Source organism: Drosophila arizonae, chromosome 2, assembly GCF_054131065.1.
Source record: "Drosophila arizonae isolate 15081-1271.41 chromosome 2, UAZ_ARI_1.0, whole genome shotgun sequence".
Taxonomy (NCBI): Eukaryota; Metazoa; Arthropoda; class Insecta; order Diptera; family Drosophilidae; genus Drosophila; species Drosophila arizonae.
Window position 1 is genome coordinate 3,962,889 of NC_142922.1, and position 25,224 is coordinate 3,988,112.

The 25,224-nt window shown below is 41.0% G+C and overlaps 4 protein-coding genes across 5 annotated transcripts; 3 read left to right on the forward strand and 1 right to left on the reverse strand.

Annotated features, from left to right (window-relative positions):
- Positions 1–181: 181 nt before the first annotated feature.
- puc (dual specificity phosphatase puckered) lies at positions 182–17,078 on the forward strand. The gene is made up of 4 exons (XM_018004843.2): positions 182–1,079; positions 2,799–2,960; positions 5,571–5,795; positions 15,628–17,078. The coding sequence occupies exons 1-4, from the start codon at positions 995–997 to the stop codon at positions 16,521–16,523; spliced, it is 1,368 nt and encodes a 455-aa protein (XP_017860332.2). The 5' UTR covers positions 182–994; the 3' UTR covers positions 16,524–17,078.
- A 584-nt stretch (positions 17,079–17,662) lies between these two features.
- Positions 17,663–20,543, forward strand: LOC108621793 (putative ATP-dependent RNA helicase DDX43). 2 transcript variants are annotated; one of them, XM_018019317.2, is made up of 5 exons: positions 17,663–17,819; positions 17,956–18,688; positions 18,745–19,253; positions 19,307–19,942; positions 20,001–20,543. In XM_018019317.2, the coding sequence occupies exons 2-5, from the start codon at positions 18,026–18,028 to the stop codon at positions 20,296–20,298; spliced, it is 2,106 nt and encodes a 701-aa protein (XP_017874806.1). In that variant the 5' UTR covers positions 17,663–17,819; positions 17,956–18,025; the 3' UTR covers positions 20,299–20,543. The 2 variants fall into 2 exon arrangements, with proteins under 2 accessions (XP_017874806.1, XP_089319028.1); XM_089462902.1 differs by having other exon boundaries at positions 17,678–17,819; positions 17,986–18,688.
- On the reverse strand, positions 20,501–21,707 carry LOC108621794 (pre-mRNA-splicing factor ISY1 homolog). Its single transcript, XM_018019318.2, has 4 exons — positions 21,556–21,707; positions 21,472–21,494; positions 21,248–21,408; positions 20,501–21,191 (listed from the first exon to the last, which is right to left on the reverse strand). The coding sequence occupies exons 1-4, from the start codon at positions 21,556–21,558 to the stop codon at positions 20,557–20,559; spliced, it is 822 nt and encodes a 273-aa protein (XP_017874807.1). The 5' UTR covers positions 21,559–21,707; the 3' UTR covers positions 20,501–20,556.
- A 113-nt stretch (positions 21,708–21,820) lies between these two features.
- On the forward strand, positions 21,821–24,913 carry Arl8 (ADP-ribosylation factor-like protein 8). The gene is made up of 4 exons (XM_018019319.2): positions 21,821–22,080; positions 23,167–23,321; positions 23,390–23,551; positions 23,611–24,913. The coding sequence occupies exons 1-4, from the start codon at positions 21,958–21,960 to the stop codon at positions 23,729–23,731; spliced, it is 561 nt and encodes a 186-aa protein (XP_017874808.1). The 5' UTR covers positions 21,821–21,957; the 3' UTR covers positions 23,732–24,913.
- Positions 24,914–25,224: the final 311 nt, after the last annotated feature.

Sequence of the window (25,224 nt, forward strand, 5' to 3'; positions counted from 1 at the left end):
CATAACTGGTCACTTTTAGTATATTTCAACACAATTTTCGGTATTTTCTCTTTTGCTCAACCAACAGATGTTATGGCGCTCTCACTCACTCTCTTGCTTCCACAGTATTGCAGTATAGATGTATTGGTGAACTCGCGTGTGTTTCGTTTTCGTTTCGTATGTGTGTTTCGTATCAGCGTTACTTCGGTCGGGGTTCACTTCGTTTGTTGTCATAGCGCGAGAGACTTTCGAGTAGAACGGACGTCGATTTGTATACGCGAGCTCAAAAGAAAAAAGTGGAAAATATTGTTGGAAAGATATATTCCTCATAAGAAATATAACACACAGACCATAGCATGGGAACTTAGCGGATTAACCTACTAAATACGTGTCGCAGTGATACGAAACTATTGATAGAGAATTAAAAGAGATCAGAAACGTGATCTTGTAGCGCAGTGTATCACATAACCAATCAAGCTGGTCCAGAATTATTGGCATTGCGCGTAATCGTCACTTAAACAGAAATAGAAACGAGAACGTACAACATTTTGTACAACAATTAAATAAATGTGCGCGTGTTCAATATTTTGAAAACGCAACAACAAGTGGAAGTACAACAACAACAACAGCAGCAGCAACAACAAGAAGAACGGGAACGGGAAGTGCTCGCTCAACAAGTGTTACGAATAAGCACACTGGGATTATCTAATAAACCAATAATATACATAAGACTCATACCCGTACCTCCCCAAAATATAATAATAAAAGAGATTATATACCAAATAGGCAGCATAAATATTAAATTTAAACCAGTCAAGTGTTTGAGAGCTCTGTGTGTGAGTGCTCTTCTGTATATGTGTGTGTGTGAAACGAGCAACAGCAGCTACAACTAAACAACAACAGCAACGACAACAACAACAAGAGCAGCAGCAACAATACGGCAACGTCAACAACACGCAATTGCTGTGAGCGCGACGGAGACAGCAACAGCGTGAGTCATAAAAGTGAAATAAAAATGCGGATAAAGAGAGAAGCGCCGTGTCTACTGTTATTTATGCCATTACCAAACAATAACAACAACAACAACAATCGCATTGGCGGTAAGTAAGAAAACAAAATCTGAGAATAAATATTTAATTCATATTAGCTAGAATTACTCACTCAAGTATTTTGAGATTAAAAACGAGGCAATTTTCCCGCTTGGAATGCCTGCTGTTTACTTTATAAACTTTGCGCGCTCAAGCGCAGCCCGCTAATATGGCAGAGGGGTGAGAGCGGGGCTCATAGCACACACGTAAGCAGCAGTAGTAAGCAGTGCTGGTCGGGTATGCTTTTTTCCCGTCAAATTTAGCTTTTTTTTTTAAAGCGGCATCCAGCGGAAATTGCGGCTTGTTTGCTGCAAACTCGTCATCATCATCGTAAAAGTATCATTTTATTGGAGCCAATTAATGGTTTTAGTAAATTATCAATTCTTATCGAGGTCGAGTGCTTCGCTTCCGCTTGTTTGTTTGCCAAATATTCGCAGCTTGAACTAGCGCTATTTTATACATACTGAAAAGGCAGCAGCACTATTGTTTAATGTAAGCGTCGTCAACGCTTGTCTGCCGTGCGGGCCGATGCCTTCCCCTGCGCGCCCTTCGCGCACATTCGCCAGCGTTTTTAACGAGTCAGACTCGAAGTCAGAAGAGGCAGAGCGTCGGTTTCTACTTACTTCATACGTGACTCACATTCGCGTGTCTTTCAGAAATAAAAGCAAACGAAAAAAGAAGCTTTTTTTTGGTTCGTTGAGAAAAAAATGTAAAGCAAAGCAGGTTTGTGCGACAGACTGGCAACTCTGGCAACGAAACCCGCTTTGAAACGACCTTTCGAGTACGAATTCGTCGGCACAGCAACAGCAACAACAAGAAGAAAACGCAACAGCCTCTGTCGGCAGCGGGCAGCAACAACTCTAAAACTTGGCGAAGTTTCAGTACACACACACATACATGCAAGTGTACATACGTATGTATGTGTGTATATGTTTGCATGTACAGATGTATGTATGTTCGGTGCATTGGCATGCGATTTGACTTGTTTCTGTTAGCCACAACAACAGGCAGCACAACATTTCCTGCCGCGAGTGAAAACTTTATACACATACATATATAATTTTTTTTGTTGGTTTTTGTCTTTTGAGGCTTTGAGGTCGCTCGAAACTGATAAGCGAAGTTTCAGCTCTACAAATTGTTGCTTGCTTGTGTTTTTTATTATTATTATTATTTTTGTGCCTTGCTCAGCATAAAAGCTACAACCACTGGCAACTGTTTATGCGGCAGCCGCTGTGACTGATAAGGTTTCCACTCCGCACACACACAGCCATATACTACACACATATGTATTTACGTATGCATGTGATCGCCTAAGCCTCTGCCATTCATTCAAATGATAAGCGCTTTCCAAGCTCCGTGTGCCCTTTTTCTCTTGTCTCGTGTAAAGCTTTGCATTTTGGGCCTCGCTTTGGTTACGTTTTCGCCTCGCTCTGCCTTGCGCGCTAATCAAGCTGCGTGCCGAAATAAATGTCTTACGTCAGTTTGTCAAACAGCAGCAACGAATATTTGCGGTTTTTTTTGCTGTTGTTGTTGTTGTATATTTGATTTGAATTGTATGTATGTACGGATGTATGTATGTCTTAATGTATTCATGTGAGTCGGCGCGACAAGTTTTTAGGTATTGGTTCAGATCGAGAGAGCTGACGTCATTTGATCACAACCAAGCGAAGCGAACAAAAATTCAATTCCAATCAAAGAAATCGATATTTAATCAATTTTTCTGTATTGCAGCTAATCACAAGGACTATCCCAACAACAAGCGTTCCAGGGAAAATCTGGCATGTGACGAACAACAGCTGACGGCGACGTCAACGACAGCAGCAATGAACGCTGGCAGCAATGGCGGCCGAACGCCGCCGCTCATGCGCAGCTGCTCCAGTCCGGCGGTTTACGGTAAGTAAACTTGTAACTGTAATTGTAACCAAATAACTGTAATTAAATACACATGTACATACGTGGAATGGGCAAGTGTTGAGCACTTGCAAAAATGAACCAGTTCGCATTGCAATCCAGTTGCAGCTATCTATTTTCGTTGCACATTTATCAGCTGTCAAATCTGTTATCTGCATATTTGCATGTACGCTGTTTGTGCTTTTCATTGCATTTCATTTCCTCATCAGAGACAGCCTAGCTTAGAGAGACCTTCTCCAACACTACACACTTGATTAGCTTTCGCTCTTTGCTGCAATCTACCTACCTCTCTTCCATTCTCGCTCACTCACATGCTCGCTCGTTCACACACGCGCTGTGTAAAGCTCTGCTTAACATTATAAATAAACAATGTTGTTTTTGTTTTAGCACGTGCTGCCATGATAAACATGATGCCATTGCGCTGCTCTCGTTCAGATTGTTTCATTCTTTTCGCACGTTATGAAATATACAACATATGCACCACAAGCAGCAAAACATGCACAACAACAAAAACAACAATAATAATAATAATTGCACTTGACAAAAGCAAAAACAAACAGTGAAAGAAAAGAAAAACTACAAATTAAGATAGTAGCGCGAAATGTTCAATGTCGAACTTTTGGCAGCTGTATTGCCGAATGTAACAAATTACTCATTACGTTACGCTATTCGCTGGCTGAGCTTTTGCGTGAAGTGCAAAGTGTACACAAAGCCCATGAGCTCAGCCCTAAATCTTATTGCTGAATGTGTAAGCCAGAAGGAGAGAGTGGGAGAGATGGTGGGAGGGAGAGGACCGCTCCTGTGTTTTGCTGTCACTGGTCAGCCATGTGATCGCGCTGTGATGCAAATAGATTTCAATGTCGCGCGTTTTTATGACAGTGCTGAGATTTCTTATTGCCATCTCGCTCCGGCCGCTACACGTTTTCGAGAGCTTTTCACGCACAGGTCACTCCAATGCATTTTGTCATTCTCGATTCCTGTTTACGTCACTGGGCCTATCGCATTTGAGTCATAATTCGTACGTTTTACTGTTGCTGTTGCTGTAATTTAATTGCATATACTTAATAGTGTTTGTTTTCGCACTTACTGTTTAATATGTTCATTATTATCAGTAGATAGCGTAAATACCCCGCATTTCATATTATGACAAATCACATTTTTTTGGGGTCGCTTTCCTGGGTATTAATGTGTGTGCCTGTGTGGGCCTTACCCTGAAGGTGTATGACTAATGCAATTGATTTCCGTGTCACACTGTGACCCACAAAACGTAATTACAAATACTAAATGCAAGCATGTGTGTGTGTGTGTGTGTGTGTATGTGCATGGGCCCAAAACATTGGGCCAGTTGTTGCCTTGGCTATCAATTAACACGCGAACGACAGAAATAATCGATGAATTGGAAACAGCCCGCAGCATAATGCGCAGCCAACTAAGCATAGGCCGACAATAGATACGTAGATAGATAGATACACAGATACAAAGATAGATGAACTGAACGATTGTGCGCCTCATTGAAAGTGCTACGAACCCAGCGGAAAAAAAATAGAGAAAAAACGACGCAAAATATTGTGAAGCGACCGCAAACGCGCGGGGAGCTCAAATGGGTAGAGGGCAGCACCTCCAACAACCCAATCCAATCACCCATCCAACCACCCCCGCACTCGGCACCCACCCACCCAGCCTAGCCGAGCCACCACCCCTGGCTGCTTGGCCCGCAGACGCCCACAGCAAATGCCAATAAAACTAAACTGTGCGATTGCTCGAATGACTCATGCAACAACAAACGAAGCGAAGGCGCAGCAACAACAAAAATAAACAACAATTTGTTGTACGAAATTTAGACGCTGTTGTAAACACACACATACAAAGAGACAGACACATACAGACAAACACACACACACAGACAGTTGCACACAACAATAGATACACACAGCGTTGATCATCAACATCATTTGTGGCAACGGCTCTTTTGTTGCATGACATCGCAATTGGCAGACCCCAAAGAAAGAGCTAGAGATACTACACTGAAAAAAATAATAATAAAAAAACTAGGCATTATAGCAATTTTATGAAAAACTTAAAAGTTTTATTTAAGAGCAGGTTTTAAGATATTTCTCAGCAAACTTAAACTTACACCCAATTAGTATTATCAAAAAATTTTAGATTTCCAATTCTATGAAGCTTGAAAAGCAAATCTTTAAATCTCCAACTTAAATAAACTATGAAAACTCTTTGATTTAAGAGCAAAGTTCTATGGAATAATATTCAAAGTACAAGTTCAAAGAATCAAAGTAAATTCAAAGAACTTTTTTAATCATGAATAAATATTTTTTTTTAAATTATCAAATTCTAAGAAGTTAAACATTATTTTGAAATGAAGAAAGTTCTATTTAAATTAAAAACTGTTTGATTTGATAAGAACAGATAAGATTTCGTACATATACATTTTTTGTGTAAATCTTTAGAGATAAAGAAACTATACACTAATTCTATAGCGATTTTCATTAAATCTAGACCTAGTTATAGAGTTTTTCCACCACCATCGAAAATTTGCATATATCTAATCAATAAATTGATCGATTTATTTTGCAGATATCGAAACACATCCCGCTTCGCCAGTATTCCCACATCTGCTGCTGGGCAATGGCCGGGATGCGGACGATCCCAGCAGCGTGGGCGCCAATTGTGTGTTGAATGTTACCTGCCAAAGTCCCAGCGAGAGTCATCTGCAGGGTCTGAAGTATATGCAAATACCTGCCAGCGATACGCCCCATCAAAATATTAAACAATATTTTCAGGAGGCATTCGATTTCATAGGTAAGTGTTGCCAATAATCGATAATCGATAAGCTCACGTAAAACGTGACTGGCCAAAAAGGGCATTAGGTGTCGGGAAAGGGGAAGTGGCAGGGCCAGGGGCAGCTGGTGTCAGATTTGCGTAACGGAAAATTCATTTGCCTTTGTTTTTTTGTATTTTCGTAATATTTTCTTTCTTTCTGCTGCCATAAGCAGTTTTTTCTTTCTTTCTTTTAATTTCTCTCTTGTTTTCAAGGCATATGGAAGAAGAAGCGCGTTTATTTAGTTAATTTTAAGTGTAATACGTATGTCTACACACATATATACACATGTATATGTGTGTATATATGTATTTGAATGTTCCGTCTGTGCTATAGTATCTACAGCCGTGGAATATTTTGCTGACGTCAATCGCATTTTTCCATTTTCGTTTTTCTCCCAACAAAAGTTCTTCTACATTTATACAAATTTTTTTTTTTTTTAATTTTAATTTATTTATGTTTTTGTTGTTGTTTTTTTGTAGAACTAGTCTAAGTAGTAAGCGGCACGTGGGCACACGAGCTTAGCATTGTTTGTTTTTTTTTTTGCTTATAAATATTTTATTTGAAAACAATTGACAAATGTGTTTTGGGTGGACTTTTCGTAGATCGCGTGCGGCTAATTTAAAAATGTAATAAAATATTTTGACACTTGTTCTTGAAGATTATAAATAAGTTGAAACGATATAGAAATATAAAAATAAACTATAGGAAATTAGGTATATTGCAAATTATTGAATCATCAAGTTGTATTTTAGAAAAATATTTTCAGCACAAAAAAAATAGAAAAATTTAGTTATATATTATATTAAACTTAAAGTTTTGATGAAAGTTAAAAACGTATCTCGGTTTATAAATAATTTTTGGTAAAATTAAACAAAAAATTGTATGAAAATTTTAAAGTTCAAGCAAATGAAACCAAGTCCATATGAAACCTACTGGATTTTATATACAAATACAAAAAATTTAATAGCGCATGATACCTGTAAAGATAATTTTTGAGATTTATTTTTTTTAGTATTCATTTCATATTTTAAAGTATAAAAGAATATGAAACGAAACTCATATTTGTAAGCAGCACTTTCTGAGCATAGATATACCCCATCGAAAGTGCGTAGGGTATACACAACAATTTGTCTGCCTGGCTTCAGCCTAACTGTTGGAAGGGTCAGCAATTCCCGCCTACTTCCCATATCCTCTGAGCGCCTGCCAGCTCCTACGCTTTCCACGGCATTCGTTGGCAAAGCGACGTCATTGTTGTTGTTGTTGTTGTTGTTGTTACGTGTTGGCGTTGGCAGACAGCATGGCGGCTGCGACGACGTTGCCGTCGTCATTGTTTGTCGTCGTTGTTGCGACTCGGCTGTGACTACGACTTCGACTTTGGCTTCGATGTCGACGGCGTCGGCGTCGGCGTCGGCGACTGTGCTGCTCCTGTGTGTTGGTTTTGTTTGCTCTTTGCATAATGGTCGATGACGCTGTCGTCCAGCTCAGCGTTCCACATTTACGCCATTACGCATAAATCTCTATTTGGGTGTGCGTGTGTGTGTGTGTGTGTGTGAATGGAAATTTTATGCATATTAGCCGTAGCTGTGTCGCTGTCGAGCGACACAACCGCAAACGTCCTTTCTGATAAGGGTTGTCACCCTGCCCGAGTGCCCTCACCCTTGGCTGTGCTTGTTCTAGCTGCCGCTACTGTTGTTGGTGTAGATGTTTTTTGCCGCCACTGTAGACATGCCGCGTGACTCATCGTTCGTTTACATGCAATGTGGAACACACACACACACACACACACTGAGATATATATATATATATATATTTACCGGGGCACACTCCTTGTAGCATTCAGCCATCCGCATCGATTTTCTCGTCTTATTGTTGCTATTTATTGCCGCCAGCGCCGCCGACGCTGCCAACGGCACTTCACCCCCGCCAGCTGTGGCTGTCGCTGCCCGCTGCCCGCTGCGCTGCTGGGTCGCTGCTTCTGCTCGTTGGCATATGTTCTATTTTTAAGCGCACGTCGCTCAGGACGACGACGTCGACGTTGTTCGATTGCTGTGGCTGTTATTATCCGTCGTCGTCGTTTAGTTCCTGTTTATGAGTCATCGCTTCGTGCTGCTGCTGTTGTTGTTGTTGTTGTTGCATTATCCTTGATGCGTGGCCTCGAAAATGCGCTGACGTTGACGTCACAGCTGGCTGGCGTCTTGATTGCTGCTGCCACTGCCGCTGTTGCTGTTGCTGTCAGGTGCGTGTGCAGCAACAGCTGTTAATTTCGCTTGATCATCTTCCATACGCATTTGTCTGGCAGTTTCAGGAAGAATCACCCAACACCCACGCACTACCCCCACTCCTTGGCTGCCCAGCTCTCCCCAATGCTATGAACATGTTCAAGTGTGCATTGTTTTTGTAACTGTTCTCTGTGCAGCGCTCTCACACACCAAGTTCTCGCGCTCTCACCACTCTCTCTCTCTCTCACTCACTCACTCGCTTGCTGTTTGCTGCCAAAACACATTAGTACTCGGGCACGAAATAAAAGAAGAAAAAAAAAAAAAAATAATATTGTGAACGAGTGCTATGAGTCATGATTTTGCCTCAGCCATTGCCACCATACCTCCCTCCCTCCCATTCCGTATCGTGCCGTCCCGTTCGTCCGGCTGCTAATGCCACTGGCACTGCCTGCCTGCCTGCCTTTTGCGCATTCGTTTTGTGTCATTGTTGTTGGGTCCGTCGTCACCTTATGCTTATTATTATTATTACTCTTATGATTGTCTGTATTTCTTATACTACTTATGATTTCTCATTGTTGCTGTTGCTGCTGCTGCTGCTGCGTTTCATTCATTCATCATAATATAACAGCACTTTGTGTTGTGGCCATGCGTGTGTGAGCGTGCGAGCGAGATGGGGGCAAGCACCGCTAAGTATTGCTTGAAAGCTACGTCTCATTACGAGTGAATTGTCGTGTGTTGCTCATGTCTCATTATGCTTGGACTCGACTTTTGTCATTAACACTAGTTGAGCATAAATAGGTAAATGAGCTTTGCAGCACTGCGGCCCCACTTGGCCTAGAAACCAATCAAGCCCCGCAAACGACCGTTTGACATACGACAAGCAGGCCCCAGAGGCCCAACCAATCAATTTTCGAAAGTAACGCCAGCCTGTCTGATTAGACTGTACCTTAATACCACTGACTGTACACGGTGGGCACAGTCGAGGCACGCTAATTGGGTACACTCTGGTGGCACAGGTGATGGGCATGAAAATTCAGTGTATTCAATGAAATTTGAAAACAAAAATCACCGAATTTTAGAAATATTTCAAAGAATTCCGAATTTCATACAAATTTCTTATAAAATATTTTTATGACGAAAGAAAAATTTCATGAATAGTTCAAAAAATTATATATAAATTTCTTATCAAATATTTCTAGCACGAAAGAAATTTCTAAAAACTTCGACTTTTCGAGCAGTCATCGTATATGTTTAGCTCTATATACAAATGTATGTTCATAGTCTATATACATATACATATATATTTGTGCAGTTAACTTATCAGAAGTTTACTATCTGGTCGCCAACAGAGGCCTCTTCTGAGGCATGCCGAGGTATTCAAGTTGACGCACAGCTAAATAAACTCGAAACGGAGCCCGAGCCTTTCGTTTACCTTTCCAGATGTATGTAGGTGTATATAAAAATATATCTCTATTTGATAATGGCATACACATACGCAATAACTAGTACTGAAGTTTTGTTTTTTATCAGACAGGTCTGACGAGCAAATAGATTAGATAAGGGCGCGAGTCAAGTTTGCATGCACCCCATGAACAGTATGGTATTTGCCGAGAGCTGTGCTAGCTATAGCAATGTCCAATGCTGCTTGCCCAGTAATCCTGCAATCCCTGGGGATCGCTCGACCGCTCCAACGTTCGATAGCCCGATCGTCCGATCGCTAGCCGTCGTATGACTAACGCAACGAGCGGCCTCGAGGCGACATTTTTGTTGGCCCCGTGCACATAATTTCAATATTCGTCAGCGAGCTATTTATAAAATGCAAAAAAAAAAAAAAAAAAAAAAAAAAAAAATACACACAAATCTCTTTCTGTGTGCAGGAATTTTGAAAATTTTCGAACTGTGCCGAGCGCAAGAAATTTGTATGGAAACACTTCATCATCCACACTGTATTATTACAAGGAAGAAATACCAAACGCCCCCGACCGATCTCCATGAGACTCGGTCTTACTCAGAGCGAGACAGCGAAAGATAGAGAGAGAGAGAGAGAGGGAAAGAAAGAGGCGCGAGAGATCAGCATTCGAGTTGCTCGCAAAATTCTTGAATTTGTTTATAAAAACTTTTCGCGTATTATGAATCACAATATCACGAGCCGGTACATATATAAATATACATAAGTGTACACCCCTCCGATACTCCCCCCGCTCATTATTAGTGGCCGTGTTTTTGGGTTGAAGGCAATATCAAAGTGCAGGCGGCGCGCAGATCTCTCAAGTCGAACTTGGAACTGCTTTGTTTCCGTATGACTCGTCGTCGTCGTCGTCGTTGTGGTTGTCAAGTTGAAGGTCAGCTGCATATCCATCATATCCATCAGCTGCTTGACCGACTGATGATTCATGGTCCGCATCAATGGAGTGTGTGTCGTTCATCCTAAGGAAGCACCTGCACCGATTGCAGCATGGACTTCGGAACGATTACGATGCGACGCTGGCGCTGGCGCTGCCTAGGCGCAGCTCAATGAGTAAGCGTTACGATTATTTTTGGGCGTGTTTGACTCAGAGTTACTACAGCCGTGACATATATATACATATACAGAGAGATAGGGGGAACGTGAATTCTTTAAATGACTTAATATAGTATAGATTTAATACTTGAATAATTTTGCCTCATTAAGCAGCGCTCAGATGTGTTAATATGTGAGCTATTGGGATATTATGGGATTATTATGTAAGACTTGCTTAAGGCATTATCAGGCTATCTCTAGCCTAACGGGACACAACTGAAATGTGAGTTCATGTTGCTTAAACTTCTGTAATATGGTTCTCTGACTATGGTTTAAAATGTTTACTATTAGATTTGACACAGCAGAAAAATTTATCTTAATCTATTGCAGATTTCTAGAAAATCTTATTTAAAATATATTCTTATAATATATATATTTTTATTTAAAAAAAAAAAAAAAAAAACTCATCATAGTTATCGATATTTATCGATTCTTACTAAATTTCCAATGATGTATGAAATTAAATAGACAAACAAGTGTCGTACCCACCAAACCTGTGATGTCACTCAATAATATTTATGCACTGCCTCTGCCAGTTGCATGCGCAATAAAAATTTGAGCATACCCCATTTTCCTTTGATCACTTTTAATGGGTACAGGGTATTAACAGCAACTCGAAAGTAATTAAATATTTTAAAACAAACAAACTACTTGTTGCCCGGCGAGACGCAAGCACAGACAAGCAACACACACACACGCACACACACCTACACATGTGAAGAGTCATATATACACACATGTATATGGACGATATCATATTGCTTGGCTCTGGCTTTGGTCTGGTGGTTGTTTCACTCTCTTTCGCTTCTGGCCATGACTCACAGGAGTCGGTTGCAAGGTAACCGACTGGCAATCAGTCTGGCTGACCCTTTGCGCCCTGGCTTAATCATCATCAGCAGCAACTGCCGCAGCAGCAGCCGCGCATCGCCAAAAAGTGAAAATGATCTGAGAATGGGAACAATAACATTATTCTCAACGGATAGTCGCGCCGTCTGTTTGGCCCAGTTCTCTGTTCTCTGTTCTCTGTTCTCTGTGACGCACCAAAGGCAGAGGCGATCGCATCGGTTGTTGCCTCTGTTGCACTTAATCATCCGACACACGGTCGCCCGGCACTTTTTGGCTACCCAAAGTTGGCATTACGCATCAGCCGCCCCAATTTGGAGTCACGACGTTGACGCCGCGTCGCCGACAGCCCTATGAATGGGATTGCGCTTTAATAGACACGATTCAGAGCCACTCATCGCTGGGCTATGCCGCCAGCTTCGTTTAGTCATAAGTGTCGCACCGTAATTGATGATTACTAATACTGGGCCCGGTGGCATAAACAATATGCATATGGTCAGGCTATTGCCAATTACCATCTAAAACGGCTTTTTCTCGATAAAAAAAAATATATATATATGTATGTATATACCGTTCGACAGACGGTTTCCACAGTCTCCAATCTCCAATTGGTAATTGGCAGGCCTTAGTTCGAGTTCCGTTTCATATAAATTGATCTATCAATGACTACGTAACTTCCGGTGAAGCTATGTCTGGGAATGTGGAACTTGGAACATGGAACATGGATCATATAAAAGGAATGCTCAGCGAGACTTGCAAATTAGATCATTTATATGATGAAATCGTACTGATTTTAGACGTGATTCAAATTGATAACTATATATATTATATATAATACTATGTTCCTATATTATTAATTATCGGTACAGCATATTGTTTCATTAGTTCCACAAATTCCGATTTCTATATCTGTCGCAGCAAACGCTTTGTTTATTTATGATATTAGTCAGTGCATTTCTATAATATTGAATGATGCAAGCGCACACAATCAAGGATCTTTCAGTCATATATACATGTATAAGACCTGATGTCATATACCATTTTATGAACCAACTTTAATAGCGCTAATTGTATTCATTATCTCAAGATTAATCTACACATATTTGCGCGAATGGCAGTCGAAAACAATTTAAGATGCATCATAATCTAAAAAAAAACCTAAAAGTAAAATCTAGAGTAACTCAGGTTAATCTATTTATTTATTGAGTAGAATATATATGTATTTATGTATTATCCGTAAATCAAGCAAAATTATATCGATCATTGTATACCTTACTATATATTAGTAATGCCCTTCTTATGCTCCAAAAGTATAGAGTCTTGCGATGATCAAGTGCATTTCAAAGTTCCGCTTGGGCATTTCCTTACTATTTTAACGTCTTATTCTTCTGAGCCATTCATGCTCAACTGGGCTTTGAACCCGGATTTTTATTATTCATTGATTTAGTCATTTAGGCATTTCATCATTATTTTAACATTCTTCTTGTTGCTCTCTATAGCTCTATAATAATTGTATTGCATTGATAGCTAACTAGGATTTAAACCAATTCTGCGATTTGTCTACTTTTCCTCGAACATTTCATTGAGTCGCTTGGGTATTTCATAATTATTTTAAAATTCTTGTTTATCTATGGATTTGTAATATCCTTATCGATTGGTGCCTGGCTTCTTCTATTAGTCAACTGTGATTTATGATTTCAGAGTTCCGCTTAAAGTGATCTCACTGGAAATACGTACATATACATACATATATGCATACATCTTCGTATAGTTAGCAGACGCTAAGAAAGAACATCAAGTTGTTTGGCAAGTTCTTCCCCTCTTGGCGGCATTTTAGCCTAGTCTAAGATGGGCTAATAGTGACTTGGCCCACTGTCTGTTTCAGTGCGGCGTCCAATGAGTCACACACACATACACATGGGGCAGGGCGGGTTGGGCGCGTTTATGGCGCGTTTTATGCGCGTTTTTAACTGTCTGTGCGACGGGGTCATTAACTAAGAGAATTTATGAGCAGCAGGCGCACGGTGACCAGTTGTCTGCTGACGACAAAAGACCCACACGCACACACACGCACACACACACGCACAACCATGTATAGCTGTGATGAGTATGCCTATTTTTAGGCTAGACTATATATAAAGATATATCTATGGACATCATCCTTAACAAAAAATAGACAGCTGAAGTGGCTAAGAATTTATATTATTATCATCATAATGCAATAAAAGCTCTACAAACAAACAGCTGATTAGCAGAGGCGTTAAAATTTCAAACAAATTTTATTTAGCTTAAAAAATTAACCGTTAAAATAATAAAAGCAAAATTTTTAATTCTAAAATTAGCTTTTTATTCGATTTGAAAATAAAGAATTTTGAGCAAACAATAAATAATAATATTAATATTAATGTTATATTATATTATAAAAATCAATATTATATAAGCTAATTTTATTTTCATATTTAAATTTTTAGATTTTATATCCATATATTTATATTTTGCAAATTTGTATTTTTCTACTATTTTAACTTATCTTGCTTCAGCTGTTTGTCCACTCTATTTGCTCACACTTATCGTTATAATTTGTTATTATTTATGACTATTGTTTATAATGGTTTTTCCACCTGTGCGGACTCATAATTGCATTATCATCGTTGTTGCCGTTGTTAACTTGTTTTTTATGTCATATGGCTCTCAATGCCTAATGCTGATAAGCATTAACTTGATTTGATTTTTCCTAGCCACACTTCAAAGACATATTGTGTGTATGTGTCTCCCTATCTGTATGTGTGTGTGTGCTTATTTTATACAGTTACTTGTAGTACGTACAACAACAACAACAGCAACAGCAAATAGTCGGCCGTTCGCTTATCAGCCCAACACTTTGCACTCGTTTCATTGATAAATCATGGAGTGTGCGTGTTCATGTGTGTGTATGTGTGTTTGCTGTGGCTTGTTTTGTGATAAATTGCCTTTGCTAACCAATCGAAATTTCCAGGCGCAATTCAATAGTGGATTTATACGCAATGTACTAGTTGCAAAAAATTCTTATCACTGATAACACGATTATTGACCGTATTGAGGAAACTGCTGGTAGGGGGCGATTGTGAACAGCGGCTGCAAAGGGCTGCCCATAGGTGGCGCCAGCCTGGCGAAGTGTCCGCTGACGAAAACCACGATGACTAATCGAACTGCAAGGCTCGAAATGCTGCTTATCAGTTGTGCCGTGTTTGGAAATCAGACAAGTGTTTGTGTTTGTAAGCTTATATATACAAATACACAAACAAACGTGTGTGCGTGTATCTATGTACATATATGAGTAATCATTGATTAGCAACTGCATGGCTGTGCTTGCACGCCCGCCCCTCTTTAGCGATTAGATAGCCATAGGCAAGAAAAATGTTGCGTAGGGTGGTTGCTATTTCAGCACCACCCCAATAGTAATTCATACATACATACATTGTATGTACATATAAAAGTATAAAGAGTATAAAGCAGAAAAGTAAAGGCTAAACGAAGCTGCGTATTCGCCGCTGCCTGGCCTGGCGTATGTTATCTTGCCCAAAAATAACAACGTAAATTATGAGTTAATGTGCGCGCGCTTGTGTATGTGTGTGTGTGTAAATATTCTCGATTGCTGTGTTTGTCAATAAAGCGTTTGCATGACTCATCCATCCATTGCACAGCAAACAGCACACACACAGAGGCACACTCTCATACACGCTAGCGTGAGAGCAATACACGCATACAATTACAATATATTGACAGCGCTGAGCGAGCGCCAATATCAGCAGCAACAACAACATCCACAGCTAAAAGCCCGCGGCAACAAAAAAGTTTCTCCTCACTTTAATACAGGCGCAAGCGATTGAGCGGAAGAGCATCTATGTGCATGTGTGCGTGCGTGTGTGTGTGTGTGTTTGTAGAATGAGAGAGCGCGAGAGCGCGTAAGTTGGCAGCAATTATTTTGCGTTGTCGATAAAATTGTTCGAGCTGCTGCTGAATAATAATTTTGTTGTAACTTTTATTTATTTATTTATTTTTGCATTTGCCGTTACTAATTGGCAATTGTTGGGGTACATTGAGGCGCCTTATCAACTGATAAGCAAATATTATTATTAATATTACTTTATTAAATTCAATTTTCAACAATTCTCATTTCTCTTCTTCTTTCTGATCCGTTTCTTGCAGAGGATGCACGCAAAACAGGTTCGCGCGTTTTGCTACACTGTCACGCGGGCATCTCGCGCAGCGCCACCATCGCCATTGCGTACGTCATGCGGTACAAGTCGCTGTCGCTGATCGAGGCCTACAAGCTGGTGAAAGTGGCCCGGCCCATCATCTCGCCCAATCTGAACTTCATGGGCCAGCTGCTCGAGCTGGAGCAAAGCCTGCTCAAGAGCGGCGCCCTGGCGCCCCTGCCCACTGTGTCCCCATCCGCATCGCCCGCTGCCAGCAGCCATGCGTCAGCATCTAGTCAGCTCGTGGAAGAGCCCGAGGAGGAGGAGGAGGCCGAGTTACGTCCGATGCCAGTGCCGCGCAAGTCCAAGTCGGACAGCGAGGCCATGGACGAAGATGTCTATGATTATGATGATGTGGACAGTGGCGCCAGCAGCTTTGCCGGCAGCAATTGCTCATCGCGCCTCACCTCTCCGCCCGTCACACCGGACGAGACGCCCTGCACGTCGGCAGCGGCGGCGGCGCCAGCAGCAGCTGCCACTGAACTGGACTCGCCGTGCTCCAATAGCAGCAGCGGCATCTACTCCATTTCAACATCGCAAGAGTTTACACCTGCTGCGCCCGCACCTGTTACACCTGCTGCAACGTCGACGGCGGCGACACTGTCGCCCACGCGACCGCTGGGGCTCTTGAAGCGCAATTCGCCGGTGAAGCTGCGGCTCAATCTGGAGCCCAGCTATAACACGCCCAACATACCAAAATCCATATCCTGCATATCCATACACAATGCCAGCCAGCATAGTCCGCTGCCGCGGGAGGCGCCAGCCACGCCCAGCTGTGAGCTGGCGCCCACAATGCCCAATGGCGACAACAACAACAACTTGGTGGCGGCCACGTCGAGTGATTGATGCATCAGACGGAGGCGACGCCACCGACGCCCCAAAGCTGTGAATAAAATAAAACTTATGTGTACAATTAAGTGATGCGAAATTTCGTATTTTATATACTATATACAGAGAGCATGATTGAATGGATTGATTGGTTGATTGATTGATGGATTGATTGATTGATAGCTAGCCTCACTTACTACTCAATGAATTGAGCGTGTATATTTTGTACCTAAAAACTGAGAAAAACGAAAACTTCTGAAAAAGAAATGAGGAAAAAACAATTGATGCATCCAAAAGTTTTTGAAGAATGCAAACGGGGAAATATTTAGTCTAATTTGTAATTTTAAAACATTTGTAATCTAACCTTAGATCACACAGAACCAGATACAAAATAGATCAACTATATATTTCGTAATGCATCAAACTATATAAATCTTGTGCTGCTATTATAAATTGTTTAAAAACCTCGTAATGTTTAATTTAGTATAATTTATGATCATAAGCAAATCTTAACTATTCACATAGTAAACAAAAATAATCATATTAAAAAAAAAAAAAAAAAAAAAAAAAAAATTATATAATGAACTTTACAAGCGCATTGCAAATATTTCTGCTAACTTGCCCAAAATCCACAAGTCCACAAATCCAAATCCCCAATTACAGAGATGTTTACTATATCTATACTATATACTATATTATCAAAACTGTTCTAAGTTTTATGCAACTACTGTAACGACCCACACACACACACACGCATATATATATATATATATGCATTGTACTCTCAGTCACGCTTTTCAAACCTATAATTGCATGTATGTGTATGTATTGTATATTTAAACTTTTTTCAAGTGAGCGAGCAATTTTGTTTGGTTTTGTGTTTGTGTTTTTCTAGTTTTAATTATTTATATAAAAAAACGACAACAACAAATGGAAGTAGATGAGAGAGAATGAAAGCGAGAGAATTGTATGCAATTTGAATTATTTCGTTTAGTTTGTAAGTATTTTAAATTAAGGCTCTACACCCAAGAAGTGTAATCCGTAATAGAAAACATAAAAACGTAACCAAAAAAAAATACCAAACGACTTTTATTTGAATTGAAAACTTGGCGCCTAACTAAAAGTGTTGGCACATATCGCATCATTGGAAATAGTGTCGAGACGTTCTCAAATGCAGCCCTGGTTAGTATGTAATCCAACACTGGCAGGCCTGGCTCATGTTCGTTGTGGGCGCTCATTTGATTTGCTTTGTTTTTGGTTAGTGCATTGATCATATTGCGCTACCGGAAATCTTAGGTGAAGTGTGCATTAATCGTAAGTATATAAATTAAGTATTTACAGCGCATCTGCTAACCATTTTCATTAACCTATATAATTTGTGTGGCACTACGCCAATTGCGTTCTCAACCCACGCGAAATAAACTGCGCCATTTTATCACCAATACCAAAGAAATTTACCGTTTTTTCGCTGAGTCTGCAGTTACTCCAATTGGAAATTTGATCGTTGCCTTCTCTGTAAAATGTCCGAATTAGATTGGGATGACCCAAACTATGTTGAGAAACCAACAGAATACGCTCAATCATACAATAAGAATGATGATGATCATTACTCTCGTGGCCGTCGCTCGGGCTATGGCGGCAGCAGTAAAAAACGCGACAGAGAGCAGCGTGAGAGCTATGACAGAGATAACGGCAACTCTCGGAGGAACGCGGAGCACGCTTACAGCAAATCACTGAAAATATCTTCAGATATGGTGGGCCGTGTAATCGGTCGCGGTGGCTCCAACATAACGCGAATCCAACAAGATTTCTCAGTTCGGGTCGATGTCGATAAGGGCCGACGTATGGTCACAGTCTCAGGCAGTGAGAAAGGTAACGTTAGAAATGCGTTAGACGAGATAAGCAGGCAGATGCAAAGCGATGGCGGTGGCTATAACCAGACGTCGGAGGGTGGCAGTCATGGCCGATCCTATGGTCAGTCCGACTATGGTCGCTCCAGTGGCCGGGAGCCTGGACGATATGAGGATAGAAGCTCTGGTCGCTCGAACGACAGAAGAGAACGATCGAGCTATAATAGTTATGGCGGAGGACAAAGCATTTATGACTTGGCACCATCCTCAGGAAAGGCAGACGATGGCGACTTGACGGGCACCATAGACTGGGCGGCACTGAACAAGGCCTCAGTAAGATGGTTAAGTATAAAACGTAAAATCCAATTTAAAACTTCACATTTCAACAGGAAGCTGCTCAGGCCGAACGTTGGGCGAAATGTCCACCGTTGACCAAAAATTTCTACAAGGAATGTCCCGAGGTGGCTAACCTGTCCGAGGCGGAGGTAGCACAGCTGCGCCTGGAGAACAACAACATCAGCGTTTCGCATGTCTTCGAACCGAAGGAGGGCGAAGTGTTTGCGCCCATACCGAATCCTGTATGGAAGTTCGAACAATGCTTTGCCGAGTATCCCGATTTGCTGGCCGAAATAAAGAAGCAGGGATTTACGAAGCCTTCGCCCATACAGTCGCAGGCCTGGCCCATTCTGCTCCAGGGTCACGACATGATTGGCATTGCCCAAACAGGCACAGGAAAGACGCTCGCCTTTCTGCTGCCTGGCATGATCCACACCGAATACCAGAGTACGCCGCGTGGTACACGGGGTGGTGCGAATGTCCTGGTCTTGGCGCCCACGCGAGAACTTGCCCTCCAGATCGAGATGGAGGTGAAGAAGTATTCTTTTCGCAACATGAAAGCGTAAGTGAGAACCCGAAAGTAGATCCCATTTTTATTTTGTTTCTTTTGATTAGCGTTTGCGTGTATGGCGGCGGCAGTCGCAAGATGCAAATTTCGGATGTGGAACGTGGCGCTGAGATAATCATCTGCACGCCTGGACGTTTGAATGATCTGGTGCAGGCCGGCGTAATCAATATATCGTCCATTACGTATCTGGTGCTGGACGAAGCCGATCGCATGCTGGACATGGGCTTTGAGCCGCAGATACGCAAGGTGCTGCTGGACATACGGCCGGATAGGCAAACCATCATGACGTCGGCCACCTGGCCGCCGGGTGTTCGTCGCCTGGCGCAAAGTTATATGAAAAATCCGATACAGGTGTGCGTCGGCTCTCTGGATCTGGCTGCTACGCATTCCGTCAAACAGGTGATTGAGTTGCTGCAGGATGACAAGGATAAGTTCCATGTGCTTCGCAAGTTCGTGGAGAACATGACCAAGTCGGACAAGATCATTGTGTTCTGTGGGCGAAAGGCACGTGCCGACGATCTGTCTAGCGATTTGAGTCTGAATGGATATTCCACCCAGTGCATACACGGAAATCGGGAGCAGTGCGATCGAGAGCAGGCCATAGCGGATATTAAGTCGGGCTTGGTGCGCATTCTAATTGCCACTGATGTCGCCTCACGCGGCCTGGACATTGAGGACATATCGTGCGTGTATTTCGTATATTGTAATTGATGTAGTTGATAACTTTTTTCTGCGCTTTAGGCATGTCATCAACTATGACTTTCCACGCAACATAGAGGAGTATGTGCATCGTGTCGGTCGCACGGGCAGAGCCGGTCGTCGGGGTACATCCATTAGCTTCGTCACACGTGAGGACTGGGCCATGGCCAAAGAGCTGATTGATATACTGGAGGAGGCCCAGCAGGATGTGCCTGAGGAGCTGCGTCGCATGTCCACGCGATTTTCAGATATGAAACAACGTCGAGCAGCCGAAGGTGGCATTGGAGGTGGACGTAGTTTTGGCGGTGGCCGGTCTGGCGGTCATCGAACTCGTTATTAAATCGGACAACAATTTATATTATGCCCGAAGGCAAGAAACGATTTTTGTTTGAGCAAACAAATTCAGACAACGCATTGAAGCGATCGAATATTTTTTTAGTTACATACTAAGTACTTATCTTCATTTTTATCAAGTATAAAATGTAAAAGTTGTGAAATCTAATTAAGTTTTAAAGGGCTTAAATAAGTAACAAGAACGCAAATCAAACGAAAAATTACATTCAATATATGTAAAAGAGAAATGTATTGTAAATGTTTTTTAATTTTCGACTCCTGTGTATTTTTGCAGCAGTTCCTGTTTGCGCTTTCGCAGCAGCGCCTCCTGCACGTCCTGCTGCGTGGGCACCGGCACGTGGGCAGTGAAGCGCGGGGCGAGCAGTCCGTGTGGATCATTTTCGGCTGCGCGTGCTTTGGCATCTTCGGCTGCTTCGCGTGCTGGGCCAGAGAGCGGATAGATTTCGTCGTCGTCCTCTTCGTCGTCGATGATGCGGCCATCGCGTGCCATTTTCTCACGCCACTCCTGCACGGCCCTCTGCAGGGCAATCCGCTCAATCTTCTCCTCCAGCGGTATGAGCACGCCGTCCTCGTCGTCGCGATAGCCATAGTATTCGGCATCGATGTCTTTCATCAGCTCGGCACGAGTTTTGCGCGGTGGTGGCGGAGGATCCTGTTCGAACAGCTCTCGCACTCCAGGCAAATCTTTGGCAGCTCCAAAGTATTTGTAGCCTCGATTGCCCGGCACCTCGCGGCCTTCGGCGTCGAACATTTTGGGGCCATACCGACGATAGTGTGGACCGCCCAGCGCTGATATCTGATTCTCCCAGTGCCGTTTCTCACGCAGCAGCTTGTTGATCTCATCGTTCAGATCGCGAATGCGGAATTCGCCCAAGCCAGCTGAAAAAAATATTTGATTATATTCCGTTGCTTCACGTGGAACTGCAACACTTTACCATTTTGAATTTGTGCTACTTTCTTGGATATTTCACGTATAATCTCCAGACGAAACTTTTCACACTTTGGCAGCTCATGGCACTCCGAGGCCAGGTAAGGCCGGCGCTCCTTTTCACCTGATTCGACTTCCTTGGCGGCTCGCCAACGCGCCAAAGTTGTCCTGCCGGCAGAGAGAGATATATAATTAAAATGCGATCATAATCCAAATATGTATTATACTTACATAGCCTTCTCTGCATTTCTTGCCTGAAATTAATCAGTTTTAATATATATATCCAATAATTTAACTAAGAAAACGTTTACTTACCATTTTTACAGATTGTTTATGTTTCTATTTGTGGTGGCTCGTAGATAACAGTTATGAATCGGCACTCATCACGATTCGATACATTATTAACATCGATTACTGTAAACTGTTATTGCTGTTAAATAACAGCTGGTTTTGTTTTTGGACTTTTACTCGAGAGGAGATAATAAATTTGTTAATATTGATTTTGCGCGTTAACTATGCGCAATAACTCGAAGACATTCGAGTAACAAGAATTAAAATATTTACCAAGTAATGAACGAAATGAACTAGCAATATTGCTTATCGCTCATTTGTTCAGTAGTTCGATTACATTTGTTCCGATACAATATCACTGCTGTTTCGCATACGCCATTTATTTGCAAGGAAAAAAGAAAAAGCAATTAACAAAACAGAATAAAGATGTTGGCGCTTATCAACAGGATTCTGGACTGGTTCAAGAGCATCTTCTGGAAAGAAGAGATGGAGCTGACGCTTGTCGGCCTCCAATTCTCAGGCAAAACCACATTCGTCAATGTTATTGCAGTGAGTATTTTTTCCCCGAAAAAACCTTTCTTTTGCTTTGATGAGTGTAAATGGGGCGGCGCCAGCTTTTAAGCGGTTGGTCAGGGGTCAAAAGAGCAGCGTGCCGCAGGCTATGGCAATGCAAGAGCCAGGAAAAGAATCCAATAACCAATAGACAGGAGCGAGAGGCGGCAAATGACAAATCGAGCGCTGTTGTTGTTTTGCTGTTTGCTATTGATTTGTCTTTGTTTCTAAAACAAAAAAGAAAAGAAACAGAAACTGAAGAAGAAGAAGAAGGAAGGAAACGTCATGCAGTTATCAACTATATTTTTACATTCTGTCGTTTCGCACTGTCACAGTTAACTTCATTTAGAACTTATTTTTATTGTGTCTCGCGCTAATCAATATGTGTTATTTGTGTATTTGCTCGAATGACGGCATTATCAGCGCGCTAGAGTCGTTTGCCTATCCCAGAAACCCAATTCATTGATAATTTCCACCTCGAGCTCCAAATCTGACTGCAAATATGAAAATATGCGGGTGACTTTCCTATCGTTGTCATTGTTGTTGCCATTGCTGTGAGTCATATAGCGTCAACTAAATATAATTCTTAAGCTAACTGAAACCACATGCCCCGAGCCATTTCAGAGAAGCGAGACTGCCTTGGGGTTGTTCAGGAACATTTGCCTTATATTGATATAAAGTAAAGTCTGGCTTGCCTGAGTTCCAAATAGGAGTTGATTAATCTACCACAGTGCAACTTCTATAGAAAGACAACATAAATTACATATTTATCTACTGCATATTTTCGACAAACAACTAATGAGATGAAAGTGAGGATTCAATACGAAACCAATTCAAGAAATCTTTTAAAAGTGAAGAAGTCTTATATAAGATCAGGTACCTAACATTTCAAGGAATTTTTGACAAGTGAAGAATCTAAAAATAACAGAATCTAATAGACACCATTAGACACTTATATGTTTTTAATAATGCCTGCTCGTAGATCATATTTTAAACAACACTTGATATGTTTTATATATACTCTAAATCTACCTTATGCATCTATTGTAATAATATATATATTTCTTCCTCTTCAATCCTCAGTCCGGCCAGTTTGCTGAGGATATGATACCGACAGTTGGTTTCAATATGCGCAAAATAACCAAAGGCAATGTAACCATTAAGGTCTGGGATATCGGAGGCCAGCCACGTTTTCGCTCCATGTGGGAGCGCTACTGTCGTGGCGTCAATGCAATTGTGTAAGACTGATCCGCATTAGCTAGCCACATCATCCATATCTGACTCATTTGCTCATATTGCATTTCAGTTATATGGTCGATGCGGCTGATTTGGATAAATTGGAAGCGTCCCGCAATGAGCTGCATTCGCTGCTAGACAAACCGCAATTAAATGGCATTCCAGTGCTCGTCCTGGGCAACAAACGTGATCTTCCAGGCGCGCTTGATGAGACTGGGCTTATTGAGCGAATGTAATTTGACCGTATTTCTATATAATTATATAACTAAGCAAAGTTTCGTTTATTTACAGGAATCTGTCCAGCATACAGGATCGTGAAATCTGTTGTTATAGTATTTCGTGTAAGGAAAAGGACAACATCGATATAACGCTGCAGTGGTTAATTCAGCATTCGAAAAGCCAAAGTCGTTAGATTATAGCTTAACATTTACACACAAACCAACTCACACACACATATAACACACACATACAACATAATATACACAAACCTACACACACACGAAATTTAATGCACTCTCTCGCAAACACATTGAACAAGTAACTTAATTTGCAGTATATTAATTTGATGTAGACTGTTAATTGTTGTATGAGTATAATTCGAAGCTACGCTAAAGCTATGGCGATGGCTCGTTATGATTGTTGGCATGTGTGTTTGTATAAGGAATTTGTGTTTGGGCTGAGACTTCGTGTTGGGGGTGCTCCTCGTTAGGACCAAATATCTCGAATTGTAGTTCAAAAATGTGACAGGACTAATGAAAAATAGCCAACCGATTCTGTATAAAAGTGAATATATATAAACACAACACAAACAACTACACACACACACACAGACACAGAGAGACACACACTTATACATATTTCCCTTGTACACAGCGAGAAATCGCAAAGTATTTTGCATAATGTGCTTTCACCTCATACAGCCGTTGAATTTGGTGTCTCTAATAATTTGTTGCTTGTATCAGCAATAGTTAGGCTTATGTTTAGTGTTTTATTGGTGTGATTATATAAAACTATAAATTTTTTATTATCATTTTATCTATATAGGCATATATATATATATACATATATAGAAATATACGAAATACAAATACAAATTATGATTTACCTAAATAGTTTATATTTTTGCTTAGCGAAAATTTAAAAAACAAAAAGACGTTTCAAACTAATTAAATATTTATGTATGTAAATGTGTGTCAAGTACATGCGTGAAAAATTAAGTACTAGAATGTTTGTATGCTTAAAGGCCATTGCTAAACAACAACAACAATGTATAACTATAAAACAATAATATTAAAAACAATAACAATTGATACCAGTGTAAGATAAATGCATATTCCGATTTGCCTGTATCACTGATCTTTGTTTAAGCAAGCGCCGGCACGCTTACTGTATGACATCCCTTTACCTCACCCACACATACACACTCACACATACACTCACAGTTGAATCATGCTTATGTACAATATTTTTATATATTTTAATAATCAATTTCAATTATAAACTACATTAATCTAACTGAATACGGGAGACGCCCACAAGAAGCGAACAAAGCATAACTAATAAAGACTATTATAAAAGCGGAAGCGAAACCATAGAGGAGGAATTCTGTGAGAACTGGCGCAACTGAAACTATTTCGAGAATAAATATTGTATTGTGTTTTCAACTGATCCCTAAAGTATGCAATGCCAAATCCGTTTGCACGGGTAGAAATTTAGTATCCCAGACTACGCATATGTGTGGTCAGAAGGGTATGCTATCTATTTATTTTAATTTTCAAAAGTCTTCAGATTTAAGAAATTTTTTGTATTTTCTATCAAACTTTTTGTGGCTAAATTTCAAGTGCTTCAATTTTAGAATTACCTCATAATTACAATATGAGATAGGATTTCAAAATCGCCCTTGGA

What these genes read in the sequence shown, in the direction of transcription:
- puc (XM_018004843.2), top strand. Translation starts at nt 995, where the DNA reads ATGCGGATAAAGAGAGAAGCGCCGTGTCTACTGTTATTTATGCCATTA. An exon ending in CTCCAGTCCGGCGGTTTACG is followed by an intron (nt 2,961 to 5,570) that starts GTAAGTAAACTT and finishes TTTATTTTGCAG; the next exon opens with ATATCGAAACACATCCCGCT. An exon ending in GGAGGCATTCGATTTCATAG is followed by an intron (nt 5,796 to 15,627) that starts GTAAGTGTTGCC and finishes CGTTTCTTGCAG; the next exon opens with AGGATGCACGCAAAACAGGT.
- LOC108621793 (XM_018019317.2), top strand. Translation starts at nt 18,026, where the DNA reads ATGTCCGAATTAGATTGGGATGACCCAAACTATGTTGAGAAACCAACA. An exon ending in CGGCACTGAACAAGGCCTCA is followed by an intron (nt 18,689 to 18,744) that starts GTAAGATGGTTA and finishes ACATTTCAACAG; the next exon opens with GAAGCTGCTCAGGCCGAACG. An exon ending in TCTTTTCGCAACATGAAAGC is followed by an intron (nt 19,254 to 19,306) that starts GTAAGTGAGAAC and finishes TCTTTTGATTAG; the next exon opens with CGTTTGCGTGTATGGCGGCG.
- LOC108621794 (XM_018019318.2), bottom strand. An exon ending in AGAAATGCAGAGAAGGCTAT is followed by an intron (nt 21,409 to 21,471) that starts GTAAGTATAATA and finishes CTCTGCCGGCAG; the next exon opens with GACAACTTTGGCGCGTTGGC. An exon ending in AGTAGCACAAATTCAAAATG is followed by an intron (nt 21,192 to 21,247) that starts GTAAAGTGTTGC and finishes TATTTTTTTCAG; the next exon opens with CTGGCTTGGGCGAATTCCGC.
- Arl8 (XM_018019319.2), top strand. Translation starts at nt 21,958, where the DNA reads ATGTTGGCGCTTATCAACAGGATTCTGGACTGGTTCAAGAGCATCTTC. An exon ending in CGTGGCGTCAATGCAATTGT is followed by an intron (nt 23,322 to 23,389) that starts GTAAGACTGATC and finishes ATTGCATTTCAG; the next exon opens with TTATATGGTCGATGCGGCTG. An exon ending in ACTGGGCTTATTGAGCGAAT is followed by an intron (nt 23,552 to 23,610) that starts GTAATTTGACCG and finishes GTTTATTTACAG; the next exon opens with GAATCTGTCCAGCATACAGG.